This window comes from Cydia splendana, chromosome 9, assembly GCF_910591565.1.
Source record: "Cydia splendana chromosome 9, ilCydSple1.2, whole genome shotgun sequence".
NCBI lineage: Eukaryota > Metazoa > Arthropoda > Insecta > Lepidoptera > Tortricidae > Cydia > Cydia splendana.
The window spans coordinates 18,050,096-18,063,243 of NC_085968.1; the positions used below are offsets into that span (position 1 = coordinate 18,050,096).

At 38.1% G+C, this 13,148-nt stretch overlaps 1 protein-coding gene across 8 annotated transcripts in view; it reads right to left on the bottom strand.

Annotated features, from left to right (window-relative positions):
* LOC134793779 (polypyrimidine tract-binding protein 2) overlaps positions 1-13,148 on the bottom strand; it is a 635,946-nt gene that overhangs the window by 51,078 nt on the left and 571,720 nt on the right. For all 8 annotated transcript variants that reach the window (XM_063765447.1, XM_063765452.1, XM_063765451.1 and 5 more), the window contains 2 exons: positions 11,591-11,737; positions 118-264 (listed from right to left, as the gene is read on the bottom strand). In XM_063765447.1, coding sequence (XP_063621517.1) covers positions 118-264; positions 11,591-11,737 — 294 coding nt within the window. The remainder of the gene's footprint in view (positions 1-117; positions 265-11,590; positions 11,738-13,148) is intronic.

The following is a 13,148-nucleotide window of genomic DNA, read 5'->3' on the forward strand; positions in this document are numbered from 1 at the left end:
AAAATGACAAAAGTGCGAAAAGGCCTTGTCCAGTTCCGATGCAAAATGATCAGGAATATATATGTTTGTAAACCTTCAAGACCCTATAGCAAAAAAATAAGTAGACATGTAACTTACGGCGTTACTGTGCGTCTGGTCGGTCTTGAGCTCCTTGTGGTTGGAGAACTGCACGTAGACGGCGCGCCCGCGCAGCTGCGCCACGCACCCGCCGAAGTACGCCACCATCGCCACCGCGGATATCTCCTCTGCCATCTCGAGGAAGGCCTGCAACAATACATAACAGACATAGAAGTTATTGTGGCAAAATAAAGTGATTGTCTCATGTCTGTTATCGATGTTACCTTAACTTTATCATAGATATTTATAACACTGTACAATAACATAGCTACCGCGAAGTACACAACACGTTCGATATCTTTTTTGATATATTGTTAGTTTTCTATTCTTTTGGCACTGTATACTACAGTTTACGTTTTTATTTTTAAGTACCTACACTAAATATAGTAATAAAGAAATTATGTACCAGTTTATAATTGATTTGGGTTCTTAAAATTTGTCGGTAATTTACAGCAAGTAGAAGTTACATCTTTTAAGTATTAATCTCTTACAGACTTATCGATGACAGATTTATCGATGTTTCATTTTCTCAAACACTCGTTTATGCCACAAAAACTTCTATGTCTGTATATGAAGATATTTAAAAGACCTAGATATGAAGAATGTAAAGATAGGATTACATAAAGTCACAGAATGGGGCGTATATAACCAAGGTGACAAAAACGTCACTTTTGACACTGACACATATAATCCATAATATAGTTTCTAGATCTATTGATTGACGTATCTTAAAGTTAGAATCGGACAGTAAGAAAGTTTATTATCTTCATTACCTACTTAGAACTAACATGATTTTATTTACTGCGATTTTTTTTATATATGTATAAAAAGGATTTATCCATTACTTAAAATACTGTCTTCTCTAGTTGGCCTTGTTAAGAAAGCTAACTGGTGAAGTGACATCATTAGCGTAATGCACAATTCACTAAACATAATAATCCCCAGACCAGATAATTACTATATGAAAATGTTTCAGGAAGTGGAAAATCTTAAACCTCAACACAGAACATCTATTCGTCTGTTCCGTTGCTCCACCGAGCATCATTAGAGTTGTGCATTAGCAAACATCAGTAATAGTAAACTCAAGAATTCCGTTTATATACACTGGGTACGGAAACCGTTGTATTAATTTCGACAGTACTGTCCGTGCTCTATTTCACCTGCCCCATTCACGACCGCAGAATCCTGCTTTTGGCATTTGAATACGGCTGACCAATGTGCAAAATACACCGCTACCGGCCGCAGCAGACCGCAGACTAAATAGAATATTTGTGTGATGCTAATTAAAAAACAAACACGCAAAGCAAGCGCGAGAAATAGTGATGTTGATTGTAGTTTAAATAATTTCATAACGTGTAGGAAATAAAGCACTAAAAATGTATTCGAAAAAGGAGTGTTTCGACAGTTCACAAAAAAGAAGCGGAGCGGCGGTATTTTTAACCGACTTCCATTTCATTAACCGACTTCAATTTCATAGAAGGAGGAGGTTCTGTATTCGGTTGTGGCTATCTTTTTTTTTTTTTCTATGTACGTTCACCGATTACTCCGACATCCGTAGTCCGATTTGAGTAATTCTTTTTTTAATTGAAAGGAACTACCTCCAAGTTGGTCCCATATTAATTTGGTTCTGTTCTAATGGTGGGATCCATGAGGAATTGAGGGAACTCCTCAATTTTTAAAGGTACATGCATGGTGATTTGGGTGTTTTCTTAAGCAACTCGAGCATTTTCTCCCGAAAACCACCAATTTGATGAAGTAGACCTGATGATGATGATTGTTTTGATGATAATGATGATGATTTATAATGTAGTATGTTCAGCGATTACTCCAGCACCTGTGATCCGATTTGAGTAATTCTTTTTTTGTTTTGAAGAAGTTACCTCCAAGGTGTTTCCGTATTATTTTTGGTTCTGGTCTGATGATGGAATCCATGAGGAATTGAGGGAACTCCTCAACTTTTAAAGGCACGTGTAAAGCGATTTCGGTGTTTTCTAAAGTAACTCGAGCATTTGCTTCCGAAAACCACCAATTGGATGTAGTGCAACAGTAGCCTTACCATGAGTTTGTCACTACCCCCGATCAGTAGCCTTACCACGAGTTTGACATTGACATATTCGCTAACGTCTTCGTAACTTACTTTTTATGCATCTCGCTCGCACTAATATGCCAGTACGAGCGAGATGCATAGAAAGTAAGTTACACACACGCTAGCGAATATATCAATGTCAAACTCGTGGTAAGCTGGTAAGGCTACTGACCGGGGGTAGTGTGGCTACCACCAGTTTGGCACTGACATAAACGCTATCGAGAACGTTACTTACTTTCTATGCATTTCGCTCGTACTCGCATATTAGTGCGAAAGAGATGTATAGAAGGTAAATTACGTAGATGTTACCGTATAATGTAAGTTTTGACACTGTCAGTGACTCATGGTACGGGTACAGGGTTTAGGAGTTAAGGGGTCGGGGAATGGCGGTTGAAGGGTTGCTGGTTCAGGGTCGAGGGGTTCCTGGATCAGGGGTTGATGCGCTGTGAGGTTGAGTGATCTGGGGGTTGAGGGAAGGAGGGATTGGGGGAGGGATCAGTGGCGGGGCGGAGGATGGATTTAGTGTAGTGACAGGAATTATAATTTCCCAGACGGACTAGAGAAAATTCCTGATTACATATTTAATATTTATTAAAGTAGAAGCTCTTAACAATGCGTTAAAACTAAAAATGGAAAAATAAAAACTTTTTACAAAAAAAAGAAAACCGACTTCAAAAAGGATGAAATAAAATATTATCCTTTTTTAAGTCTATGCGTTACCAACTGATATGTTTGAAGTCGGTGCCAAGCCATGTAATAACAATACCAGTCAAAAATAATCAGCTTTATGGCTATAAATCCCATTAGAACTGTACTAATAACTATTATAATTGTGTAAGTAATTCTGTCTGCCTTTTTGTCGCCTTTTCATGGCTAAACAACTGAACCGCTTTAGGTGAAATTTGGCAAGAAGGTAACATCCTTGAATTGTTTTATATTTTGAAATGTACTTAGTCCTCTGGATAAGGAACGGGAAATAACTCAGTCCCAATAGCACACTTGCGTGCTATAGACTGTTCGAGCATTAGTAAAAACTTGCTCTTTAAAAAATACGACGGCAAAAAAATGCATTAGATTTACACTAATATGCCGACAAACATAGTACGGACTGCGCCAAGAAGGATTGATCGTGTGTTCTGAGGTGTGTTCTTAGGTACAGTCGTTGTCAATGATATGTTTACACTTTTGCACCTTACTCCTTTCCACTGGATGCTTTCCTTGGGGGAGGCCTATGTCCAGCAGTGGACGTGCTCTGGCTGATATGATGATGATGTTGACCTTACTCCTTTGTAATAAGGCGAAAAGTGTAAACATATTTTTAACGTCGACTGTACCTACAGAAAGTTCATTGTCGTCGTGTAAGGCAATCCAACGTAGGTACCTACATCCTTATCGAAACGCACCAAAATCATGGTATGATTCAAAATTTGGCTTGGCACCGACTTCAAACATATCAGTTGGTAACGCATAGACTTAAAAAAGGATAATATTTTATTTCATCCTTTTTGAAGTCGGTTTTCTTTTTTTTGTAAAAAGTTTTAGAAGGAGGAGGTTCTGTATTCGGTTGTGGCTATGTTATTTTTTTTTTTATGTATGTTCATAGATTACTCCGAGACCCGTGGGCCGATTTGAGTAATTCTTTTTTTGTTCGAAAGCAGGTACTTCCAAGGTGGTCCCACATTAATCTGGTGCTGTTCTGATGATGGGATCCATGAGGAATTGAGGGAACTCCTCAATTTTTAAATGCACATGTAGGGTGATTTGGGTGTTTTCTTAAGCAACTCGAGCATTTTCTCTCGAAAACCACCAATTTGATGAAGTGGACCTGATGATGATGATTGTTTTGATGATAATCATGACGATTTCTTAAAATGTACGACGTTCAGCGATTATTCCGAGACCCGTGGTCCGATTTGAGCAATTCTTTTTTTGTTTGAAGGGAACTGCCTCCAAGAGCGTCCCACATTAATCTGGTGATGTTCTGATGATGGGATCCGTGAAGAATTGAGGGAACTCCTCAATTTTTAAAGGCACATGTATGGTGATTTGGGTATTGTCTTAAGCAAATCAAGCATTTCCTCTTAAAAACCACTAATTTGATGGAGTGGACCTGATGATGATGATTGTTGATGATAAATGATGATAATTTTATAAGTGTAGATTACTCCGGAACCCGTGGTCCGATTTGAGTAATTATTTTTTTGTTTGAACGAAGTTACCTCCAAGGTGTTCCCATAATATTGTTGGTTATAATCTGCTGACGGAATTCATAAGGAAATGAGGGAACTCCTCAATTTTTAAAGGTACGAGTATGGCGACATCGTTGTTTTTTATAGTAACTCAAACATTTCCTCCCGTTAATAACCCATTTGATGAAGTACAACTGTAGCCTTACCACGAGTTTGATACTACATCTTCGCTATCGTCTTCGTAACTTACTTTCTATATGTACATCTCGCTCGCACTAATAGGATGCCAGTACGAGCGAGACGCATAGAAAGTAAGTTACGCACACGCTAAGCTAATATGTCAGTGTTAGACTTATGGTAAGGCTACTGAGGAGTCGGGAAATGGCGGTTGAAGGGTTGGTGGTTCAGGCTTCAGGGTCGAGGGGTTCCGTGATCAGGGGTTGATGTGCTGTGAGGTTGAGTGATCTGGGGGTTGAAGGATTGGGTCAGTGGCGGGGCGGAGGATGGATTTTGTGTTTGTGCACTGTAGTGACAGGAATGATTACGAATTTAGTGATACGCATCATTATTATTTTCATTCATGCGTCACGCGTCACTCATAAGCTGTTAACAATGCCTTACAATTAAAATGGAAAAATAAAAACTTTTACAAAAAAAAAGAAAACCGACTTCAAAAAGGATAAAATAAAATATAATCCGTTTTTAAGTATATACAAAAAAAAAGAAAACCGACTTCAAAAAGGATAAAATAAAATATAATCCGTTTTTAAGTATATACTTAAAAACGGATTATATTTTATTTTATCCTTTTTGAAGTCGGTTTTCTTTTTTTTTGTAAAAGTTTTTATATCAGTCCACATTCCTGTTCAGGTCGCTATGAAGAAGTGTGTATTTCGAGCCTCGGTGTTTTTCTGTATTAAATACTGAACACACATAGTACGGCCGTGGGGTGCTTTCATTAGTCCTAGTTTACATAGATAGTTTCAAAGAACCATTACCCATGTACATATTGTACATATTGATGAGAAAATGTCAGAAAATATACCTCAAAATCACAAGGGAATCAGAATCGTGCTCCTCCAAAGACGAAGTAAAATGAAAAAAAGTAAATTAAAATTAAAAAAAGTTTAGCTACATATTTTTACTGCTACATATTTTAATTAAAACTAATTCATAAAACTCATTCATCTACTAGTGCATAAATCAACCAACTTTCATGTAAAAACGACGCAAACCCTCCATAAATGTTTGTGTATCAATCAATTCCCATTATCACTTTGTCACGCGCGGGTCGATCATACTCGTACTCGTAAAATAATGTCAACGGCTCTTCGGGTTTAATCACACAGAGTGGAGGCGATTGTCCGCGCCCACTTGCGCTGTTTGCCCACCTCTCCACTGATAGCGCCTTTGTCATCGGACCCTCAGAGCTTCGATTAACGTCAACTACGATACTCTTTTCAAATAAACCCCTGAAACCATCAAAGTATTAAACTTTGGTACAGGAGTGCGCTTGAAATTGATTAGCTTCAAGTGACATAGGACACGGAGCAGGCCTTGTGGGGGCTTTACAGGTATTAGGTTCGTACCTCAGGTGGATTCTGATTCGTCAACCGAAAGTACCTACAGGCGGGCTAATGGATTAAAATGCAATCAACCTATGTCAAAGGCTTTGTATGTAAGTAATCTTACCTAATAGTTAAGGGTTAAAAATGGGTACCTAACCTAAGTTGATAAAATGGGTGCCTAACCTAAGTTGATAAAATGGGTGCCTAACCTAAGTTGATAAAATGGGTGCCTAACCTAAGTTGATAAAATGGGTGCCTAACCTAAGTTGATAAAATGGGTGCCTAACCTAAGTTGATAAACGTTGACCATATTAGTTTTTGTTGTGAAGTTGTCAGAAAGTTTGTAAAAGTGAAGAAGAAGGAGTTAAATCGCTACGATATTCATTAGATAGGCCTTTGGCATGGCTCCAAGTCCAAGTCACCGTATAGTACACAATTTGTTGTCGTTCCACCCACACCTTAAACATTTCCTCTTCCGCCGTCTTATTCAGTATTTCAGCGGCATGTATTTCAATAGGTAGGTATAGATATTGAATATTGAGATGCCACACATACCTACAAGTCGTAGGTACCTATACATACAATACAGATACGAAACTGTCAGTGTACTTTTAAGTTTAGAATTCTTTTCTTCGTGCTATTATGTCTGAGTCACACAATCCGTATGTTCCTCAATCGTTTCATTTTCCTTTTTCTAACATATATGTACTTGGAAGATATAACCAAATGGAGACGCCTTGTCTGTAATATTCTGTATTGAACAGCCTGATGATTTTTGCGTCACGTAAAAATAAAAATGTCAGATAAACGTCAGTCCATACTATGTGTATGACCATTGGTCATAGAGTTTCGACTAAGGAGAACGCCGGTTAATGGCTACTCCACAATTGATACTTACTAACTTATAGCTGCTCATAGGTTATTGAACTGATTTTGAGAACAACAAAAATACCTGCATTAAAGTTAGTCTGTCACAGTTCGCAAAAATGTATTCGCTCGTTTCTTTTCAAACAAGGAAGATTGTTTTCCCTAACGCGGATACGAGGCGGATGTCATACAAGCTATTTATTAGCGGGGATAACATTGTCGCGTCCTTTTCCTGTAATAGCTTTCCTTTTTTATTATTTTATCTCGCGGTTGTAAACTAACTCGTTTTTAATTTGTCACCGGGAAATCGTAAATTTCACGTCGTCTTGAGGCTGTCGCGACGTAAAACATGCCGTAAAACCAGTCGGATGTCGTCTTAAACAGGCTTGGACACTCGTAGCTAGAGATCAGAAGGCTGTTATTCACAATACTTATCGGATGCATCGCGTTACAAGGGCCAGTTTAACTGTGTCCCTATTTTTACCCGGTTGTATGACAACAAATACTGGCCTATGTTTTTAACATATAGTATCAACACAGACATAAATAGGCAATTCAAAATTTTTCGAAAATATCAAAAAAATAGCTTCACTATTTATCTGGGTAGCAAAGTTTCATTTTATTGAATGCACTTATGTAGTTATACGTTTGTACTTTTTTATTTGCCATCTATTTTTAATGTATTTATATTTACTGTAACAGCATTTCGCTTGATATACACGGTGGCTAAAAAATAACTGCATTCCCGTTGCCAAGGGCCCCGAAATCGCGAAAAAAAATTTGGCTGTTTCATACATTTTGGCTGGTCCATTTTCTATGGGAGGATAATTTTTTTTTCGCGATTTCGGGGTTGGTCTCATAGTAAAAGTTGCTCAGTATAATCCCAAAACCTCCCTGGCAACGGTAATGCAGTTATTTTTAGCCACCCTGTATAATATACCCAATTACGAGTGACACTCGTTGCAAATAATGTTAAAACAATATTAACTATAGGTACATAGGAATATAACATTTCAGATGTCGTTGTACGTGTGACGAATCAATATGTACCACGACGCTTTCACGCCTCCGATGACGAAACGTTCCCAAAACCTAGGTAACGAGCATCGATCTTGTACATCTGATATTGTAATGAAATGTCACCATTATTCAATACAAAGTTAAAACTTCGATAAAGGATATTCATTGAGGCCCTCTCCTCTCGACCCAAATCGAAATTTATTCCAGATGTCCCCTTCCCTTAATTTCCGCCAAATATGATTTGAGATGCAATCTCGTCCGGGGTCAACTCAAAAAATTATTCAGTGTCATCTCTGAAAAAAAAAACCATTCCGTTTTTGTGTATGTACTCGAGTACAAGAGCGATATTTAGTTCTATTGAGATTAGTTTTGCGACGTAGACGTCAAATTGGCCATATTTCTTGAATATTCTATGAGTGTGGCGTAACTTAAACCAGATCGACATGGTAAAAATTCTTAATGAGGCTAGCGATTGCTTTTAGTTTCAGCAATCAAAAGCAAATGGTTTTTTTCCTACGATTGAAAATCAAAGAAATATACGCTCGTAGACGGAATAGCCCCTAAGTCGGAATTAGCCACATTGACCTTAAATATCTCTCATGGTCAATTTCAAAAGCCTTTTTGAAATAATTTTCACATGTATATTCGTACAGATATGAAATCTTAGTTTGGATTTTGCCTCCTTGCGTAGTTACAAAAGCACACTAAGCCAAACTACATTCAGTTATTTACCAGCATTAATTTTTCATACAAAACGAGCAGCCGGGCACGTATTCGTACTATATTTCGCCGGCAAGGCCCTCAAGACTAATTGTGTTCTTGTCCGTATTGTACAAGGAATATTAAATTAACGGAGGCTGATGACGTGTCGTCATTGTACGACAATGTCTAATTACTGGGGCGACGATAATATCTGATGTTCTGTGCGTGATTAATCTTGACCCGGCGATTGTTGTACTATTTTTAGATTAAAGATATAATAAGAAGATAGCAGAAAAGCGCTAAAATTACAATGACAAGTGTACAAGAGAGGATACTGACGTAAAAAGAGGGGTGTATTGACGCCAATGTCTGTCTGTCTGTTATAGCTCTCCATCAGATGAACCAATTTCGATGCAGTTTTTATACACGAAAGCGAGTTTCCTTGCGGTGGTTCTTAGCTATATTCGATAAATCGATCCAGCAGTTTGAAAAGTAGTCGGCTTTTTTTCAAAATGATGTAAGACATTTTTGTCATGAAATTTATTTTTTTGGTATAATTAAAAAAAAAATAGGTTATTTAATAGTTACTATTCTCGTCTTGTCTACTTCGCTTGTACTTACCTACATAATTATTGGGGCCAGTAACATAAGCTGCAAGTATTTATGTGTGCCGCTAAACGAAGTTACAATGCCGATGCCGCTTCCATTTGTTTATCGGCCCGATTCGTACTTTAAGATATTTACGTCAAATATTATGTCTAGATACGATAGACACTGATATCTAATCAGATATATGTCAGTGTCAAAAGTGACGTTTTTGTTTGAAGTAACGTCACTTTTGACACTGACATCTAATCCAGACGTAATAATAATATTTGACGTATCTTAAAGTTCGAATCGGGCCGTATGAATGTTGCAATACGCTCCGAGTACAACGTCAGTCTGCCCAAGAAGCGCCGTGCTACGCACTACACGTAGCTAACGACTACGTGTAGTGTATCGGATTCGTAGCAGGCGTCGTATTTCGTAGCAGTAATTATAAGTTGTTATAACCAGTATAGACACAGCTACGAATTATAATATAATCATTTTATTGCATATTTTATTGCAAAATGAGCTAGGGCGGCATTTAAAACTTAAAAACCTCTCCTTGATTTCATATTAGCAACAATGCATCTACAATACACCAACAAATAATTTTATTCTTTATATCCATTTACATGGAATGCAGCACTAATTTACAAAGGAAATTTTCCTATTATTCTCTCATATAAAAAAACACATAAATTAGCTTGTGGACGTAACAGGCTCTCGAGCCCGATATGTGGGGCGAGCGGATGCACAACAAGTGGCTGGCTCTCCGCAAATAGGCCGGCGACTATTGTGCTACCTACTTAGGTTTTTGTAGGTACGACTATAGGCGGCCGACGTTAAGTAGGTTAGCGAGCATAGAAATATTATTGGACGGAGACTTGTGTTTAAAAGTTTCGGACTGTATTCGGTGACTGCGATATATATCTTCAGAGAATCGACTTTAACGCGTTCATGTAAATACAACCTTTAATTTTAACATACGAGCGGATATCACACGCTGGTTTTGGCCTGTGCCAGAAATAAGAGGATTATTTGACTCAGAATTAGAGCCTACACTTGAGTTTGACAATTTTATAACGGTCACTCTTGAGTATTGCTTTATGTCTAAAAATGCCATTTACATATCATCAGCGCCTTAGAAATGGCTGAATAGTGCCATACAAATGTCGATATTTAAACGTCCATATTTCGCTAACTATAAAAAGTAGAGTAGACTCATTTACAGTATATTTTTTGTTGTTAAAAACCGTTCCTAAAACGGTGATAATAAATGTGATTTTCTAAAAAAAAGCCACACAAATGTCGAAAAAACACCTTCAAAAATTTACTCTTTAGTCGTGAAATATCTTCAAAAGCTTAGCTTTGCCATATCATGAACGACACTAAATAAACTTATACCTAATACTCTCTGTACTCCAGACCAACAGCGAACCCTCATGTAGTCAAGGGACCAGTTTTCATTTTTATAAAAGATGGAAGATGTAATTAGTGGCGCGCGAGTCCTTTTGTTTTTAACATACGGTTCAAATTAGGGTTGGCGTTGGTACGATCTTTTGTCCACGGCCGCTGACTTGCGTCCGCCATTCATCGCAAAAACTTCTCAATAGTTTGAGGGCTTCAAGTGGTGGAGCATTCCCGTGTTTGGAATTTGCTTAAGTTTTGTGACTGCAAAAAATGCTGTGGAGTGTTGATATCAGCGGTTTTTTACGTCAACCTTGCCATTTAAAGGTGTTCGCGCTAAGTAAAACCCGAGGTGATCGGATCTTCCCCCGACTCACACACACTCCAAAGAATGTCATGGAACTTTTGTACGAAATAATTATTGACATTCAATGAAGGAAAATATCGCGAGAAATCTGGACTGGTGTGATAAGTATCCGTGGAGCCCGAGGATGCCAAGTTTCACAGACAACTAAACATAATAATCGTGCAAAGCCAAACGGCTTTGTGTCAGCGCCATATAGGTACTACGACTTGCATTGAATTAAACTACATACTTACTATAAATACAAAGATCAGAGGACAGTAAAACCATTTCGCTATCTTAAATCCTTACTTCATCTTCTAGTGTCGTAATCTCCGCGCTTTTTCGTTACAATATAAATACAAATACTCTTTATTGCACACTTCAATATAAGAAAATAAAACAGACAGACAACAGGTGGGCTTATTTCTAAAAAGCGATCCCTTCTAGACAGACTTTCCTCCTCCTCCTCCTTGCTTCGTTCTCCTCAGTGCTGAGGGTCATGCATGACCTAGTACTAGTGGAGCACATGATTCCGGATTGCAGATTTCCAGCTTATCCGATCCCTTTCGACTTCTAAGGCATCATGGACCTTCATGGATAGCGATTTGCTAACCTGGTCGAACCATCGCGTTGGACTGCGGCCCCTTCTGTTCCTTCCACCACCAGACAGACTTTAGTCAGCGAAAATTTTGAAACTGACCTGATTCTTTCCTTTGAGCACGAGCACGTTGGTGACTCGGCCGAAGGGCAGGCCGAGCTGTATGATCTCGGCCTCTGTCGTCTCGTTGGGTATGTTTCGTATGTGGATGACGCGCGAAGGCTTGCCCACATTTTGTTCCAGTTTCACCTGCGGACAAAAATAAAGTTTGTTTATTCACCGATTTCGGTTTTTATCTGTTACACCTCAATCTATATTCTGGCGGCCTGCCAAATCCGATTGCAGTTAACGCGCGATAAAGGCAAGATAAAGCTTCTGTCTATTATTATCGGTCGGTATCAAAAGTGTGCACCTATGTTTTATCTGATAAAACGACGCTATTGATACTAAACGAACCGAAAAAAAAACGTGCTCAATCAGCGCAATACATATAATTAGGAGCTATAAGTACTATAATGATGACAAGCTAACAGGCTTCTAGAAATTAGCACTAATTAATATTCTTATGGACATGAACAACACGATAATTCATTAATTACTAATAAATAAGATTGCATTTCAGCGTTGATTTTAGCGCTATGGGTAGCTTATATTATATGTTTAGCAGGTATCCCATTTTAATAGGTCGTTAGCTACCTTTTTTCTAAATTGAGAGTGAAAACATCCCAATCTTAATTTTAACGCAGTACATTCAAAAGAACACACGAAGATCCCCGCTAATGGGGAACGTCGAAGCGAGCGCGTCTAAATGGCGCAGAAATGACCGTTTTAATGTAAGTACATAAATAAAGCTAGCATTGTTCGCGGGAAGAGCCGGTTGGATAATTGAAAAGTCGATGTAGTATAATTGTCGAGGCTTATCGGGGCGACCCCGATGTGGGCGCCATTGTTCCCCGGAGGGGCTTTTGATTACGGGCCCGCGCCCGAATATATCGCGACACTTCACTTTACGTAAAAAAGACTGCGTTATTACTGAGGCATTGACAATTGAGGCTTGAACTCGAAATTGTGTTACGGTTATTAGGTTGGTTTAGCTGAAATTACGCAAGTGCTTTATTGCGACGAAAGAAAGTAAATCATTTTGTCTTATCTCTCTCATCTCATTACATTTAACGATGGACTTAGAACAATATATCACGATATTTGACTTTACGTAAAAAGCCTTTGTTGTTACTGAGACATTGACAATTGAGGTTTGAACTTAAAATTATGTTACGGTTATTAGGTTGGTTTAGTTAGATGAAATTAAGCAAAGAGTTTTTTGCGACGTAAGAAAATCAATCTTTTACTCTACCTTTAATAATGGAATTAAAACAATGGAGTGAAAACAGATGTTCTAAAAAATGGAAGTTACAATCTATAAAATGAGATATCTTAATCTTATCTTATGGTAAGTAGTCAAAGAAATAAGCTTGGTTTAAGGCACTGTGTACTTGTTACACGATTCGTATTCTCTACTCGATGTTAGTGATAAACTTATAGATTGGTTTAATATATCACAGCAAAAACAGGCTGTAGCATAAATTATAAGTATATATAAGTCACGTCACTTGTGTTACTATTAATACATTCACCTTTAGTGAGGGGAGCGAGTGACTAA